At 41.9% G+C, this 16,255-nt stretch overlaps 1 protein-coding gene across 1 annotated transcript in view; it reads right to left on the bottom strand.

The window, feature by feature from the left end:
* The window catches only part of CHD7 (chromodomain helicase DNA binding protein 7), a 2,781,650-nt gene that overhangs the window by 734,714 nt on the left and 2,030,681 nt on the right, over positions 1 to 16,255 (bottom strand). Inside the window, exon 16 of the mRNA XM_044065875.1 lies at positions 878 to 1,021. Within this exon, the coding sequence (XP_043921810.1) occupies positions 878 to 1,021 (144 nt within the window). The remainder of the gene's footprint in view (positions 1 to 877; positions 1,022 to 16,255) is intronic.

The following is a 16,255-nucleotide window of genomic DNA, read 5'->3' as shown; positions in this document are numbered from 1 at the left end:
AGGCAAAAGGTAAATGTTTGAGGTATTATGGGGAATAAAGTGGCATCTGGGAGCATAAGTAAGGAAAATATTCTTATTTTGAGCTGGGATACAGGATCTGAATTGCTTAAACATAGCAAGGCCTTGGTTAAGTTCAATTTTGGTGTCTGCTAAAAAGGCAATCATTAGAAAATGGAAATTTAAGTTTAAACTGAACTGCATTTGAAGTACTGAATACTGTAACAACTGGAAGCGTGATCTTTAGAAAAAGATGGGAGGCAAATTAGAGAAAAAAATGGAAACTGTGGAAACAATACATGTAGAACAACATTTTGGAGGAGTGAGATTTAGGGGAAGACTGAGGAATTCATGTAATGTAGGATTGATGACAGTTACCAACATTATACCTCACATATGCTTTTTCTGTGCAACAAACATGTTTTTTTCTTTTATGTAACTGTGTTTGCCTATGTCTTAATTGATAATTCAATAAAGGTATAAAAAAGGTCACAGTAATACAAAATATTTACAGAAATCTTCTGATGTCCATATACTTGCTCAAATCAGTATTCCAGAGCTTGATTCTTTAGTTCAGATGCAGGCTGGAGTGTATCCTGTAGGAAGTTTGCTTGGATTTCCTCCAGGTGCTCTGTCCAATGTGCAAAAGACAAGCTGTAGGTGAAATGGCAATCCACTAAACTGCCAACTGCGTGCATGCTTTTGGGGGGAGGGGCATCCTGTGATGGGCATCACTCCCGGATTAGCTACTACATGCCTGTTAAGTGCTATGACAAACTCTGGCTTCCATGTAAACCTGAACAGAATAAAGTGAATAACAAAAGATAAATGAACAGCAGCTACAAATTTCAAATACACAATATTTCTAGTGAACACTAACCTGTTCTTCTGTTTTTAAATCGCCAAATTCCTCCATGAAAGATGCTTCAGAAGGGAAATGTGCGGGTTCCAAAAAATTCAGCAAGCTGAAGAGCTCTTCTACAGTGTTTTGCAGGGGGGTTCCAGTCAACAGCACTTTATGTTCCTATGGAGGAGGCACAAGAAAATAAAACTGCATATACTCAATGATACTAGGCTCACAAAAGATGACAAAGTAAAATGTTACACCTGTTTACTCTATGGCTGGATACGACTTTCCTATGCTACATTCAAATGTAATGAACAAACTGTGCAAAATGTTACAGCTGTTCAATCTGTTAACCAAATAAAAAAGGCTTTCTATACTCATCAACCCATTCACTTGACAGCTAAACCTTCCATTCTTGTTAGGTAAACTGTTGAGAAATGAATGCATTGTAAGCACATAGAAGAAGCAAGAAACAAACCTAAGTAATGTGGGATGTAGCTATTAACAAGCTCACTACAGTAAACAGCACAATACACTGTCAGAGAAACTACTTACATACAGATATGTCATCGCATTCTACTCAGAAATATAAGTGTGTGTATACATTGCATATTATGCATGTACACACACACAAACACACGTGTATACCTATACATACGTAAATATAAGTAATGGAGTGCAACATGCTGTGATGCTCATAACCCGGCTTCTACTTATTTAGCCACTGACCACCAGGAAATTCAGTTTAAAAAAAACAAAAAATAAAAGTCGGGCATCAAAATATAACAAGGGCTATGGCAGACACCACACTTAGAATTTCTGAAAGGGATGCACTATACTGCAAGCACTCCAATGTGGTCATTACTACTTTTGGAAGTCCATAGATCAAGTACTAGGAAATCAGCCTCAGACTACTACAAGCCTAGCCAATAAGCCATGTAAAGAAGTTTCCTTCATCCTCAAGGACAACACAAGTTAGACAGAGGGTAAAATCTGAAGCTGCCCACTGAATTATCTAGTCTTATCTTGAAGGTGGCAAAGGAGCTTTATGATGTCTGACATACCTGAAGTTTGCTGAAGTGAGCAGTATGTTGGGATTTGAATCTATCACATGGTGTCCTAATTGTTGCCGAAGGCTTGCCTCCTTTAACCAGACATTCGAGGAGCCATTTGTGTTGCACAGGAATAGGAGGTTAAGGAGTGATGTATTCTTCAAATACCGCTCATCTGTACCAAATTCCTCAGAATTTCCTGGTTTTGGGGCTAAAATAATGGGGTGTGATGATTTACCGTATAAGCATCTTGAAATCATGATTTTTTTTCTTTATTTACAATTTTATTTAATGCCGTCATCTCACATCGCAAGCGCATTCTCCAGGCAAGATAAGCTTTTAAATTACCGAAATCTGACTTCACCCACTAAGCATGCCTGCAGTAGTTTAAGAACACTGTATAAAAACTAGGAAGACATTTGAACACATTTGAAGCGTGTTTAGAAAATTAATGTCCAAACTGCTCCATTACCATAACAGACCCAAACGAGTTCTACTACTTCACTGAACAGTGCTTTATAAACCATGTTTGACACAAGTAATGAGGTGGTGACTTACACTTAATGACAATAGAGCTACAGATGTTCTTTGGAAAATATATATTCATTTACAGTCTCTTATTCTGTTAATGTCTCATGTTAATAGTACTGATATTTTAAGTGCCACTGCTTACTTGTAGATTTGTTCCCATTTTACTGAGAACTATGATGGAAATAATAAAGTTGACTTTTTAATGACATGACAGCAACACTGTTAGCCTGATAACACAATGCTCAGTGCAAATGCAAGCATAAAAAGAAGTTATGTACTTATCATAACGTTTCATGTGAGTTGTTCATCTCGCCTTTATTCTTACACATGGGTATGTAGCAGAGTCAGATGCTTTACTAGCTAAAGATCCCAGAGTAGCTCGAGGCCAGGCTCCTATCCCATGATGCTCTCTGTCCTACCCAAGATCTAGTTTGCTGAACTCAGCATGAGCAAGTATAACTCACCAAATACTCCAGACGGAGTAAGAAATCACAAAACAAGACTACCAGACCCCAAGTCTACCCGTTCTTTGAGACCTTAGGGGGGAAGGTAGGTGGGAATCTAAGAATAAAGGCGAGATGAACAACTCACATGGAAAGTTATGGTAAGTGCATAACTTCTTTATGTGAAGTTGTTCAATCTCGCCGTTTATTCTTACACATGGGTAGCGTCCAAAGCATCCTAATCCTGGGTGGCTCAAGGGGGTATATTCCTGAGGACAGTGTAACCATAGGAAGCCCCATCCCTGGAGGCCCTGTCCACTTCGTAATGAGTGATAAAGGTATGAGGCTTAGACCAAGTGGAAGCTGCACATACAGTATCCAAAGGTAAACGAGCCGTACAAGCCATAGACGTGGAAACAGCTCTAGCTGAATGGGCCTTCACACCATGTTCTAATGTTTGGTTCACTGAAGAGTAGATAAGTTTGATGCAGTCAGTTAACCACTTGGAAAGGGTAATTTTAGAAACTGGTAATCCTTTCTTGGCGTCAGCATAAGATACAAAAAGTTGGTCAGATCTAAATTCCTTTGTCCTGTCCAAATAGAATCTCAATTGTCTGTGGACATCACGTTTATGTAACATGTATTCCAACTGATTAGAACAACTGATGAAAAAGGTTGGAAGTTCAATAGTATGGTTCAGATTGGTCTTGGAACACACTTTTGGCAAAAAAGAAGGATTAGTCGTCAGTGATACCCTATCTGGATGGAACACCAAATACGTTGGCTTGACAGAAAGGGCTTAAAGTTCAGATACCCTGCGTGCTGAAGTAATGGCCACCAAGAAAAGTCTTCCAGGAACGAAACTTCAACTGACAGGATGATGTGGGTTCAAAGGGGGGGGGGGGGGCGAGAGAATAACAAGTGACAGCAAAAAATTAAGATTCCAGGGAGTAAAGGGCTGTCTAACAGGCGTCCTAAGATAAATGGTGCCCTTAAGGAAGGCCCGACATAATCTGAGAGACATTAAGTTAGACCCTTCAGCTCCAAGGTGAAAATTCGAGATGCCAGCCAAATGGACTCTAACAGTGGCAGCAGCAGCACCTTCATGAAAAAGCTTATTTCTGGATACTAGCAATCGGGGCAACATAAGGATCAATGTTATTCTGAGAGCCCCAAAAAGCAAATTGCTTCCATTTACTAGTGTACAACTTTCTGGTGGAAGCCTTATGTGAAGATACAAGAATGTGCTGCACCTCCGAAGAAAAACCGTTTGACCTGGTTAGGAAGGGAATCGGAGCAGCCAACCTGTCAGTCTGAGAGAACGAAGTGAGGGATGGAGGGCCCCTGACGAATGTGTCAGTAGGTCTGGAAATGGGTCCAGAATCCAAGGTTCCTCCAGTTGATAGTCGAAGGAAGGAGAACCAAATCTGATGAGGCCAAAAAGGGGCTATTAAGATTACAGTCCTTCCCAGGGTTTTGGCTTTCTGCAAGAATTTCGGAATCGGGAGTATAGGTTGGAAAGGTATACAGGAGTCCCAGGGGACAATCGTGTACAAGTGAATCCCTTGGGCTGCCCCCTGGTGGGGAATTCAGGGCAAAGTAGCTTCTGCATTTGGCATTCACTGGGGATGCAAACAGGTCACAGCAAGGCTGGCCCCATCTGTGGAAAATCTTCTCCGCAACTTAGTTTTTGAGACACCACTTGTGTGGTAGCAGAAAGGCTCGGCTCAATTTGTCTGCTATCATAATGGATTTCCCCGGAATATGCATTGCTATCAGAAAGCTCCCTGTGGACACAACCCACTGCCAAATTCTCAAGGCCTCTTGACACAGGGGATAAGATTTGGTTCCTCCATGCTTGTTGATGTACCAGACTACCAACATGTTGTCCATCTGTATTGCAATCGTCCCAACAGGCAGAGAGTTGTGGAAGTGCTGCAACGCCAAAAGTACCGCTCTCAGCTCCAGAACATTGATGTGCAACTGTGACTCTGTCTCCGACCAGGTGCCTTGGGCTGTTCTTCCCTGAAAAAGCCCCCCCCCCCCACCCTATCAGAAAAGCATTTGTGGTCACCATGGCTGATGGCAGGGGGAGAACAAATGGTCGGCCCACTGTAACTTGCTGGCTGGTCAACCACCACCAAAGATCCTTCTTGCAGGAGTCCGTAATCATGACTAAGAATGACATGGGAAGTTGTTGCTAAGACCACTGGATGAATAGTAACCATTGAAGAATCCTCATGTGCATACGTCCCAGAGGAACTGCTATGAGCGTAACTGCCATGGTACCTAGGAGTTTCAATACTTGATGGGCTGGTACCTTTCTTCTCTGCAGAATGTCTTAGACCTGGTTTTGAAGAGTGGTTATTTTGTCCAGGGGCAATCTTATTGTGGTGGTGGCAGTGTGTAGTTCTGCTCCGATAACGGAGATAAGCTGCGATGGCAACAACGCAGACTTTTCGAAATTGACAGTGATGCCGAGCAGAGAGTGAGTGTGAGATCCCTGGACAGAATTAGTTGATGCATGGAGGCGGCAGTAAGGAGCCAGTCATCCAGATACGGAAACACTCTGAATCCGCGACGCCTCAAGTGTGCCATAACCACTGCCATGCATTTGGTAAACACTCTGGGGGCTGTTGCGAGTCCAAAGGGCAGTGCTCGGAATTGGTAGTGATTAGCTCCCAGCCAGAAACACAGATGATCAACTGGATGGCCTGGCCATTTTGATGTGGTAGTACGCATCCATGAGATCTATAGAGCACATCCAATTGCCCACTCCGAGGAATGGGAGAATAGACTGAAACATTACCATCCGAACTGCTCTTTCTTTACAAATGTGTTGAGTCTGCTGGGATCCAAAATGGGCCTCCAGTCCCCTGTATTTTTTGGAACTAAAAAGAATCTGGAGTAAGTTCTGGATCCTATCTGGTCTGCTGGGACTGGCTGTATGACTCTCTTCATGCAACCTCTGGATTTCTATGGCTGCTTGATCCCTGAGTCTGGGTGGAACGTCTGGGATTTTTTTGCCAACAGGTGGATTTTCTAGAACTGGGATGATGTATCCTCTGGTAACGATGCTTTGTACCCAATAATATGTTGCAATTCCTAGCCAGGCATCTGGATACAAAGCCAAGTGACCCCAGACTGCCTCCTGAGCAAGACAGTCGGGCCTCCTTTCAGGAGCGCTGATAGGGCTTACCAAGGAACTGATCCCTGTCATCCTGGTTCTGCGGACCCCCTCTGCCGCCAGGGCAGCGTCTTCCACTACTGCCCCCTCCTCTACCCCTGGAGGGGGGGGGGGTTCACTACGTGTGTTCTGGAAAACTCCTTGGGACTTTCGGAATCACATTTTTCCAACCTTTCTGCACTTTGGGGTATGGTCTTGTAGGGGTGGAAAAACAGATTCCTACGGCAGATAGAGTCTTTCCCTCCTGCTCACACCTAGTGAGAGTCTCCCTGACTTTGGGCCCAAACAGAGAAGAGCCAACAAATGGGGTGTTGACAAAGGAAGACTTGAAAGCTTCTGCAAAGGAGCATAAGAGCATCCAGGACGGTCTCCGAAGAGCTATCGCTGAACCCGCTGCCCGACTTGAACCATCGGTTGCATAGAAATAAGCCGCATGGACGAGTTCACAATGGAGTTAAGGGTATTAAGTTGTGCTGTCACTTTTTATATATATATATGTATATATATATATATATATATATATAGATATATATATATATATAGATATATATATATATATATATAAAGGATAGGGGTAACCAAAAAACGGCCAAGGCCTAACAGCAACCGCTCTGTAACAAACAAGGAATCTTAAATTAAAAGGATTCTAAAGGCTAACTCGCATAACAGTTAAGAACTAGAAAATACAACAAACTACTTTAGTTATGTAAAGAAATATAGCATAAAGTCTGTCAAAAATTTAATAAGGAAATTCTACTGGCCCGAGCTCTCAGACGACCTTGCGATCAGTTGCAGCTGAAAACTAAATCTGGGGTAGGACAGAGAGCATCATGGGATAGGGGCCTGGCCTCAAGCTACTCTGAGATCTTTAGCTAGTAAAGCGGCCAACTCGGAGCCGATGGCTCAGCTCCATACCTATGTGTAAGAATAAACGGAAAGATTGAACTTCTTCACATTAAAGGGTTTAAGGCTGGGGAAACGATAGAGCTTAAGGAAACAATCATTTAAAGCAGGCTAGGATGTAGAATTAGCTGCGACACAGCGACTTTTATCAGGCACTAGTTGCTACATAAAGATAGGCAGACAGGGTGTATGTAGTTAGTATATAGTGGGTATGTCCACGGTAGTTCCTATTAGGCAAGCAGCAGTCCCAGGGACAGGGTCCCTTGTGAGTTGCAAGTGCCCAAGAGCCACAGCATGTGCAATGTCTGGTACTCCTGGTGGTCACTGCAGTAGTCAGTGGCTTCATAACGTCTGTGTTGGGTTCACATAAGTATAGGAAACCAGTCTATAAAGACTGTGTAAAACTATGCGAAGAGAGACACTGTTCTGGGACAAGACTGCAGGCTTTCCAAACCCAACAGCCCATTTACATGAGTATTACAAGTATTTTTTTTTTGTCTGACTTCAAAATTGCTTGCAGTCACGGTTGTGTAGACTTACTGTAAAAACAGAATTTAAAAGGTGATGTGAGTGATCGGGGATATGTCAGGACTCAGTTGCCCACTGCGTGCTACCTTACTGCTTGCATATTAGGACACCAATCAACCAATTTTCATGTTTTATCACAGTTGCTCAATCAGTGCTCTCCTCCCCAAAGAGGGGAGGTAGCAACCCTAAGTGTGGTGAACTGGAAAAGTACAGAAAGAAGTCTGTAGCCCTGTTCGAACATTTGAAAAAATACAAAGATGCATACCACTAAACTCCCCTCAACTGTCATGGAAATCCCTGACAAACTCAAAATTTTGATCCCTCCCACTTAAGATTAGTGATTTACGCAAAAAGTGGTATATTACAGTCAGCAAATAATTACAGTTTTTAAAGCTATCTTTCAGACAATGCAAGTTAATTCAGACCCTCATATCCCATCAACTTGTCATTCTGATATTTAAATTGTCCCTGACTTGTGACATTTGTTACGACTGACTATGAACAACCTATATGTTTATTACTGCAGTACATAAAGAAATCCATCATTTATGTCCTAGAAATTCCATGCAACTGCAGACTGTTGTAACCAAGGCAACGTTTACTGTAACCCGGAAATAACACAAGAAAAAAAGTGTCAAGAACAAAACTGCATGCAAGTAGACTGGGGTTGATCAACTTGTAAAACCACTAAAGTGCAGCGATACCACAATAGGCAACTCAGAATGTAAGCAAAGTATCACTCCAGCCAAAAAGACTTCAAAGTATAATAAAAAAAAAAATATTAAAACAAATTAACTGCTTTCGTTCTATAAGAGTTAGACTTCATCAGAATCACAGAAAAAAGTAATGCACAAATTTTTACAACACAGCCATTAAACCAATTAATTAAATAATTAAAGTGCTTAAAGCGAAGGCATGGAAAACAGAAACGCATCAAATTGCCAAGCCATATAGTAAATTAAAACAATAAATCTATCACCACAAAAAAAAAAAAAAAAAAAAAAGCAAAAAACTAAAATATGCCCTTAATTTTAAAAGGCGGCCACTGTGGTACAGTGGTTAGCATTGCCGCCTCACAGCAAGAGTTTCTCCAGTTCGATCCTCGGCTGGGGTGCCTTCTGTGCAGTCTGCATGTCCTCCCTGTGGTCATGTGGGTTTTCTCCGGGTGCTCCGGTTTCCTCCCACATCCCAAAGACATGCTGCAGGTGGATTGGACATTCTAAACTGGCCCTAGGTGTGAGTGTGTACGTGTGTGTGCCTTCTGTGGAAGGCTGGGCTGGCAACTTGACACTGTAAAACTCCACTGCCAATCATGAGTGGACAAGGTGATCCACTGTGGCGACCCCTAACCGGGAAAAGCCGGAAGAAGTTGCAGAGAAATGTTATCTTTAATCCATGGGTGTGTGTAGCAAATAGTTTTAATTGCCATCTAGTTTCTCTGGCTTCCAAAAGAGTTCTTAAATCACCACCCCTGATATTAACTTTACCATGATCAATAATACCAAACTTAAATGAAAAACACTGACAACTATTCCTAAGATGTCTAGATAAGGCATTACTCACATTCGAGTCTATATTATGAGACTGAAAAGACCGGAGAAGCGAACGTCTTAAACATTGAAAATGCAGTACCTCGAAATGGCTTTTGTAGGGGACTGCACCCGCCACACCCCCCACTAATTATAAATACCAATTCCAACATAAAACTACAGTGAGGAAAGGGCAATTTTTCGGTTCACTGTACCACAATCTCACAAAAAAAAAAATCGATGAACGGCATTTCCGATGTTAAAGCTGTTCGATCTCCAGGCTCTTCAATTTCGTGATATGAGCCCTTCACATTCTGCTTTTATAATTCATAACAACGTTCATAAATTCTAGACCCAAGCACTCGCTCTCTTCACATAGCACAACCATCACTACAGGCATGAATGAACTAAAGGAAATGTACAAAAACTTGCGTCTCTTTCAGAAGTTATTACATTATTGAAAGCTATCTAAACATAACCACAAGCACATTACCTTCAACTTGTATGCAGGTTGTTCGGAGGTCAAACAACAAGTTTTCAAACAAGGTTTATCAAAACATTCACCACTCTGACCACTTGTTCAGCTTGGGCTGTACTCAAGTACAAAAAGTGCAAAATAGCTACATCAAAAAATGTTACAAGACACAGATTGAAAATCAGCCGTAACATTTACGTTCACATATGTTTTACACTAAATTAACAAATACTAACTTCATAACACTAGCAGTGGTTAACCATTCTTCACCACTTAATAGAAAAAGTAATTCAAGTTGCAGGCACTTACCATAATGCTAGATCTGTGGAGAGAGACCCGACATGCATGAACTACTGGAATTAACACAACTGGCATTATGACAATTCATAAAATGAAACTTTCACCAGCTGCCACCTATACCCCATTCCATGGCACACTGCTCCCTCCTGCAACCTCAGTTCTGGACCAAGACAAAAGTTGCATAATTAAATACATGCATGAAACTAGACAGTTCAAGGCAGAGGATGGAGGGAAAACTGAATCCTGCAGACAGACCTCTACTTAAAGACATAATACATAGAGTATTCAAAACCTTATTACCTGATTTCCCACAGGTCTAACTACAGCGACTACCATAACAAAATCCCACACTTACACATTTGGGCACGCATACTCCTTCATTAACTTCAGATGTTAATAATACTAGTGCTCCAGTGTTTTAGTTCCACAGACATGGAAATACTTGTAGGAAAACCTCCATTCTTCTGGACTGACTGTTAAGAGCTGTTAGAGCTCATCAGGGCAGAAAGTACAGTTGTGTACACTTACCATAAATATAGATGTTCAAGTGTATTCACTGTTGCAGTCATTACATTATGGTAATCTGCTGGCAGGTTGCCCTCAGTCGGCCTGAATAACAAAGTCTTGGGTCATGAGTCGGTTGCTGTCTCCTCTTCCATGACGTCAAGTTGTCAGGGGTATAAAACATGCAGCCGACGCCATTTTATTCAGTTTTTCTTGCCCCAGATGTCAGGTGCCCCCCAAATGGGGAGTACATTATATATATATATATATATATATATATATATATATATATATATATATATATATATATATATATATATATATATATATATATATATATATATATATATATATATATATATATAAAAATAGAAATATATATAAATGCACTTTTAGAAACAAACTTTACCTTCATCTAAAAGCAAATACACCACAAAGGCTTTAGTGTACAGTGAAGGAAAGGAAAGGTATAGAAAGGGGGATGGTGGGTGGGTAACCTGGACTGCAACAGTGAATACACTCGAACATCTACATTTATGTAAGTGTACACAACTGTACTATGTTCTGCATGTTTCACTGTTGCAGTCATTACATTTGGGTAGAATCCCAAAGCTATGGATGGCAGGATGGAACTAAACAGCATTAAGAGCGACTATAAGGTCCTGCAGAACTGCAGTGGTAAAGCCTGCCCTGGATTTGGAGAAGAGAGGCAAATGATAATGCTTGGTGAAGGTATGAACAGAGCTCCAAGTAGCAGCTTCTAGAATGTCTTTGGCTGGAACCCCTCTGAGAAAAGCTGCTGAAGTAGAGGCAGCCCTGGTGGAATGTGAAGCGATCCCCTTGGGCACAAGTTTACCATGGTGCAAGTAGCAGAATCAAATGCAGTGGCTTATCCACTTAGAAACAGTCTGCTTTGATATAGCTTTCCCCTCTGACCCTGCTGCAAATGCTACCAGTAGTTGCTCAGATTTTCTTAGAGATTTGGTCCTGTTTAAGTAGAATCTTAGTTGTCTATGTACGTCTAAATAAATGCAGAATCCACTCCCCCTTGTTCTGCGGATTTGGGTAAAATGTTGGCAGGTGAATGGTCTGGTTAAGAGCCACACTGGACACCACCTTAGGCATAAAAGAAGGATTGGTCTTGAGGGACACCTTGTCCGGGTAAAATATAATAAAGGCTCCACTGCCATGAAAGCCTGTAGTTCTGAAACCCTTCTTGCTGAAGTGACTGCCAAGAAAACTGTTTTCAGAGACAGAAATGTTATATCAGCAGTAGCTGCCAGTTCAAAAGGAGGCAGGGTGAGTTTTTCCAGAACAAAATTGAGGTCTCATGCAGTAGTTGGTGATCTTCTGGGAGGCCTTAAAATTTTGGCCACTCCAAGATACTGTTTAAGCAGAGGATGAGAAAAGTGGGGAGGCTCTGTGTTGTAATGAGCCGAGATGGCAGAGGCATGGATTTTTATTGAAGAAAAAGATAGGCCCTTGTCGAGCATCTCAGTCAAATATTGTAAAATCTGAGGAATATTGGGTCTTGCTGTGTCTGTTCCTTTTGCTTGGTTCCAAGCACAGAATCTCTTCCATTTATCAGCATAAGATTTTCTAGTACTAGGTCTTCTGGCTTCCAAAATGACCCCCATCACAGATTTACTGAGAGGTGTTGTTTGAATAATTAATTGATCAGCCATGCTGCAAGATTCAGAGCTTGGAGCTGAGTGTGCAGAATTTGATTGTTCTGCTGAGACAGTAGATGAGGTATTTGAGGCAAGTACCATGGAGGAAGTAGAGACGAGGCCAGTCAGGAGCAACTACGATCATTTTTGTTTTTTCCTGTCTGACTTTTAGTAAGACCTTGGAGAGTAGATGCAGAGGGGGAAAGGCATAGACTGATAGGTTTTTCCAGCTTAAGGATAGGGCATCCACTTTCCATGCTTTTTTGTGTTGAGTTCTTGTGCAGAATTTGTCCAACTGATAATTTTGGGGAGAGGCAAATAGATCTATGTTTGGGCTCCCCCATTTCTGTGTTAACACGCTGAAGATTTGTGGATCCAGTTTCCATTTGTGTGGGTCAATAAGATTTCTGCTTAGGTCGTCTGCTAGAGTATTTTGTTTTCCTGGCAAGAACTGAGCTTGAAGATTGTATTTGGTTAAGTCAAGGCTGTGTTCCACAAGGCCAGGGCTAGGCTGCAAAGGGGATAGGAAGGTGTACCCCCCCCTGCTTGTTTATGTACCACATTAACTGTGGTGTTGTCCGTTTTTAACAGTAGTTGTCCCGGATGAAGTACGTCCTTGAAGGTTGTCAGAGCATTCTGAACAGCTAGCATCTCTTTCTGGTTGATATGCAGATACATTTGGTTTGGGCTCCATTCGCCCTGAATGCATCTCCCCGCCAAGTGGGCCCCCCAAGCATAGTCTGATGCATCTGTAGTTAGGGTGGCAGGGGGTAGAGTGAATGACGGTCCTTTGTTTTGGTGACATGTCTCTGCCCACCAAAGAAACTCCTGTTGTAGGCAGAGAATGAGAGGAATCAGTTTCCAGACTGTGACAACGTTGACTCCATAAACTTTTTAGGTACCATTGAAGTTTTCTCACATGCAGTCTCGCATATGGAATTAGAATGCAGGATGCCATGAACCCCAAAGCCTGCAGAATTTGTCTTGCAGATAACTGGGTTTTTGTTGCCATTTGTTTGAAATATGCTGTCAGATGCCTTTGTTTGTCTGGTGTAAGGTAAGCTGTCCGCACAGTTGGATTCAAGCTTGCACCCAGGAATGTAATTATTTGAGAGGGTACTAGTTGTGATTTCTTTTCGTTTATGGTGTACCCTAGGCATGCTAGAAGCCTTTTTACAAACGCCAGATGTTGAAGAAGAGTGTCCTTATCCTCTGCTTGAATGAGACAGAAAAAAGAAATGAGGCAGCAGCTGGTGCATCCTGTCTAAAAGTGCACCACATTGTGAACCTTTTCTGTATAGCTACTTAAGTGACTTTTTGGTAAAACAACCTTTAACCTCATGGAAATTTTCAATGTAGCTTCAGACATGTCTAGTAGTCCTCCGATTTGTAAGGTAACAAATATAATTGGCCCTCTATCCAAGAAGTATTGTACTTGCCTGCATCCTATCTTCATCCATAAATATCCCTTTTGGAATTAAAAAGGAACAAGACTTGTGTCAAATTGCTTCTGAAACATTTACATCCAAGTATGCTATTTTACGTAGTGTCTTAACTATATGCATAGCATGTGTTTTATGTAGTTATAGAAAATTCTGTATATAGCTTTAAATTTGCTTAAAAACTTCTTAAATGACTACCAGAATGACATTGGCCAACTTCACATCCAGGATTACCAAGTAATTTTTTGGGAGTCTTAATTCTTTCAGCTTCACCTAAATTCTCCCTCATGAAATTCAAGTAACAGCCTACTCAAAGGGAATGTCATATAGTAGAGATTATGAGGCAACTGCATCATCATCCATATTGAAACACCACAAAGAGTGGTCCTTGTCCAAATACATACATACAGAGGTTCTTCATATGGTAAATCTTTAGGAAAGTCAAACCAGCAACAAGAATCCAACTAAAGGTCATGAGAATCCAACTAAAGGGTACAAAGCACAAGAGATGAAGGCTGGGTGGGGGGTGGCAACCCAAAAGCGAAGGTAGATACCCTTTCTAGCCAGAGTTGGCTGACATCATGGAAAATAGCTTGTCTCAGTCTCCTTCCTATGCTGATAAACTTAACATGCTCTCGACTGCAAAGAAAAGTTCTAGAACCACCATTTTTTAATGCAAGGATAGAATTGCTTCATTACAATGGAAGCATCTGCATTTCTTTGACAGAACACGGTTAAATTAGTAGGGTGTGTGAAAGGTCAGAGGCAAGAATGGATTTGGGAGGGTTTCCTGCAACAAGCTGTGTTTTAACCAGGCAGCAGTGCCCTCTTTCCCTTTACTTGCATTATATTTAGAACTGCTGGCAAAGAAAATGAGGGACTCTCAAATTTAAGGACATTAATAGTACGGTATCAAAAAAAATGAGAAGTTATGTACCTACCATAACGTTCCATGTTAGTTGTCTTCTCTCGCCTTCTTTCTTGCTTGATGGGTTCGGAGCCGATCCTCGGCTCCACTGCACTTGCTAAGCTCGAGAGTCACTTTTACCAGCTCGAGGCAGCCCCATATCCCATGATGCAAGGTGGTAAGTACCCAGATCTCGTTTGATGACAATAGGCAATAGCACCTAGCATAATAACTTCCAAAAGGAAGAAAGAAGGAGAGAAAAAACCTGAAGGATGGTAGAAGGACCAGCACTGTATGGTCTTCAGAAGCATACTTCCTGTAGAGAGAAAGGTCTGTCCAGGCCTGGGGGAAGGAGGGAGGGTCGCAAGAAAGAAGGCGAGAGAAGACAACTAACATGGAACGTTATGGTAGGTACATAACTTCTCAATGTTAAGTTGTCAATCTCGCCTTCATTCTTGCTTGATGGGACCGCGTCCCTAGCACCTCTATCCTGGGTGGCTCAATGAACAGACTCTTGAGAACTGTAGAGCCAAAACTGGCTCTGTCCCTGGAGGCCAAATCCAATTTGTAATGGGAAACAAATGTATGAGGAGTGGCCCAAGTGGCTGCTGCACAAATAGTGTCTAATGGAAGTCTAGCTTGAAAAGCTGTGGAAGTGGCTAAGCTTCTGGTTGAATGCGCTTTAGGTTTCGAGCACAGCTGTTTTCCCCTGAGCTGATAAATTTCAGAGATAACAGAAGAAAGCCATCTAGACAAGGTCACTTTTGAGACAGGAAGGCCTTTCTTGTTATCAGCATAAGAAAAAAAGAGTTGATTGGATTTCCTGAATTGTTTTGTTCTGTCCAAATAATATCTGAGTTGGCGGTGGACATCAAGATAATGTAATTTTTTTTCCGATCTGTTTGAATAGTTTGGGAAAAATACAGGGAGATCAATAGCCTGATTCAAATTAGTCTTTGAGGCGACCTTAGGCAAAAAGGTCGGATTAGTTCTCAATGATACTCTGTCTTTGTGGAAGACTAAATATGGGGGGGGCGAACAGATAGAGCATGAAGTTCAGACACCCTCCTAGCCGATGTAATAACAACCAGGAATAAAGTTTTCCATGAAAGAAGTTTCAGGGAACATGAAACAGCTGGCTCGAAGGGAGGAAGAATCAAGGATGTCAGCACTAAATTTAGGTCCCATTGAGGAGGAGGACTCCTGATTGGAGGTTTCAGGAGAACAATTCCTTTCAAGAAAGCTCTACAAAGCCTGTGGGACATAATGTTGTGATCTGCGAACCCAACATGAAAGTTCGAGATAGCGGCCAACTGAACTTTGACCGTGGAAGAAGAGGAGCCTGCGTGAAAAATTTCCGCTAAGAAATCCAAAACTACTTGTACTGGAGCAGTGAAGGGATCAATATTCTTGGCTTTTGCCCAATAAGAAAAACGTTTCCATTTGCTAGTATAAATCCTCCTAGTAGAGGATTTTAAGGAAGCTACTATGATGTCTCTAACAGGATTAGAGATCATAGGAAGCCTGGCTAAGGAAGGAAGTGGAGCAACTATGCTGTGAGGTTGAGAGAAGGGATAGACCGGTGCAGCAGACCCGATTGGTGAATCAGAAGATCTGGCAGTGGGTCCAGATGCCACGGCTGCACCAAAAGGTGACGATGGAGGAACGGAAACCAAATTTGTCGAGGCCAATAAGGGGCAATGAGAATCATTTTGGCTCTCAAAACGGTGGCTTTCTGGATTACTTGTGGGATCAGAGGATAAAGAAGTCCCTGGGGCCAATCCTGGGTCAGAGCGTCTCTGGGGGGATGGCCTGGCAGCTGGAAGAGAGAGAGAAGTCTGGGCATTTGTTGTTTTGGGGAGTAGCAAAAAGATCGCAACATGGGCGACCCCATTCTAGAAAAATCTCCTCCACTATAGATTGTTTGAGAGACCACTCGT

The sequence above is a fragment of the Protopterus annectens genome, chromosome 3.part0, assembly GCF_019279795.1.
Source record: "Protopterus annectens isolate FY-2018-M chromosome 3.part0, PAN1.0, whole genome shotgun sequence".
In the NCBI taxonomy this organism is placed as follows: domain Eukaryota; kingdom Metazoa; phylum Chordata; order Ceratodontiformes; family Protopteridae; genus Protopterus; species Protopterus annectens.
This window is presented reverse-complemented; position numbering and strand designations above follow the sequence as displayed.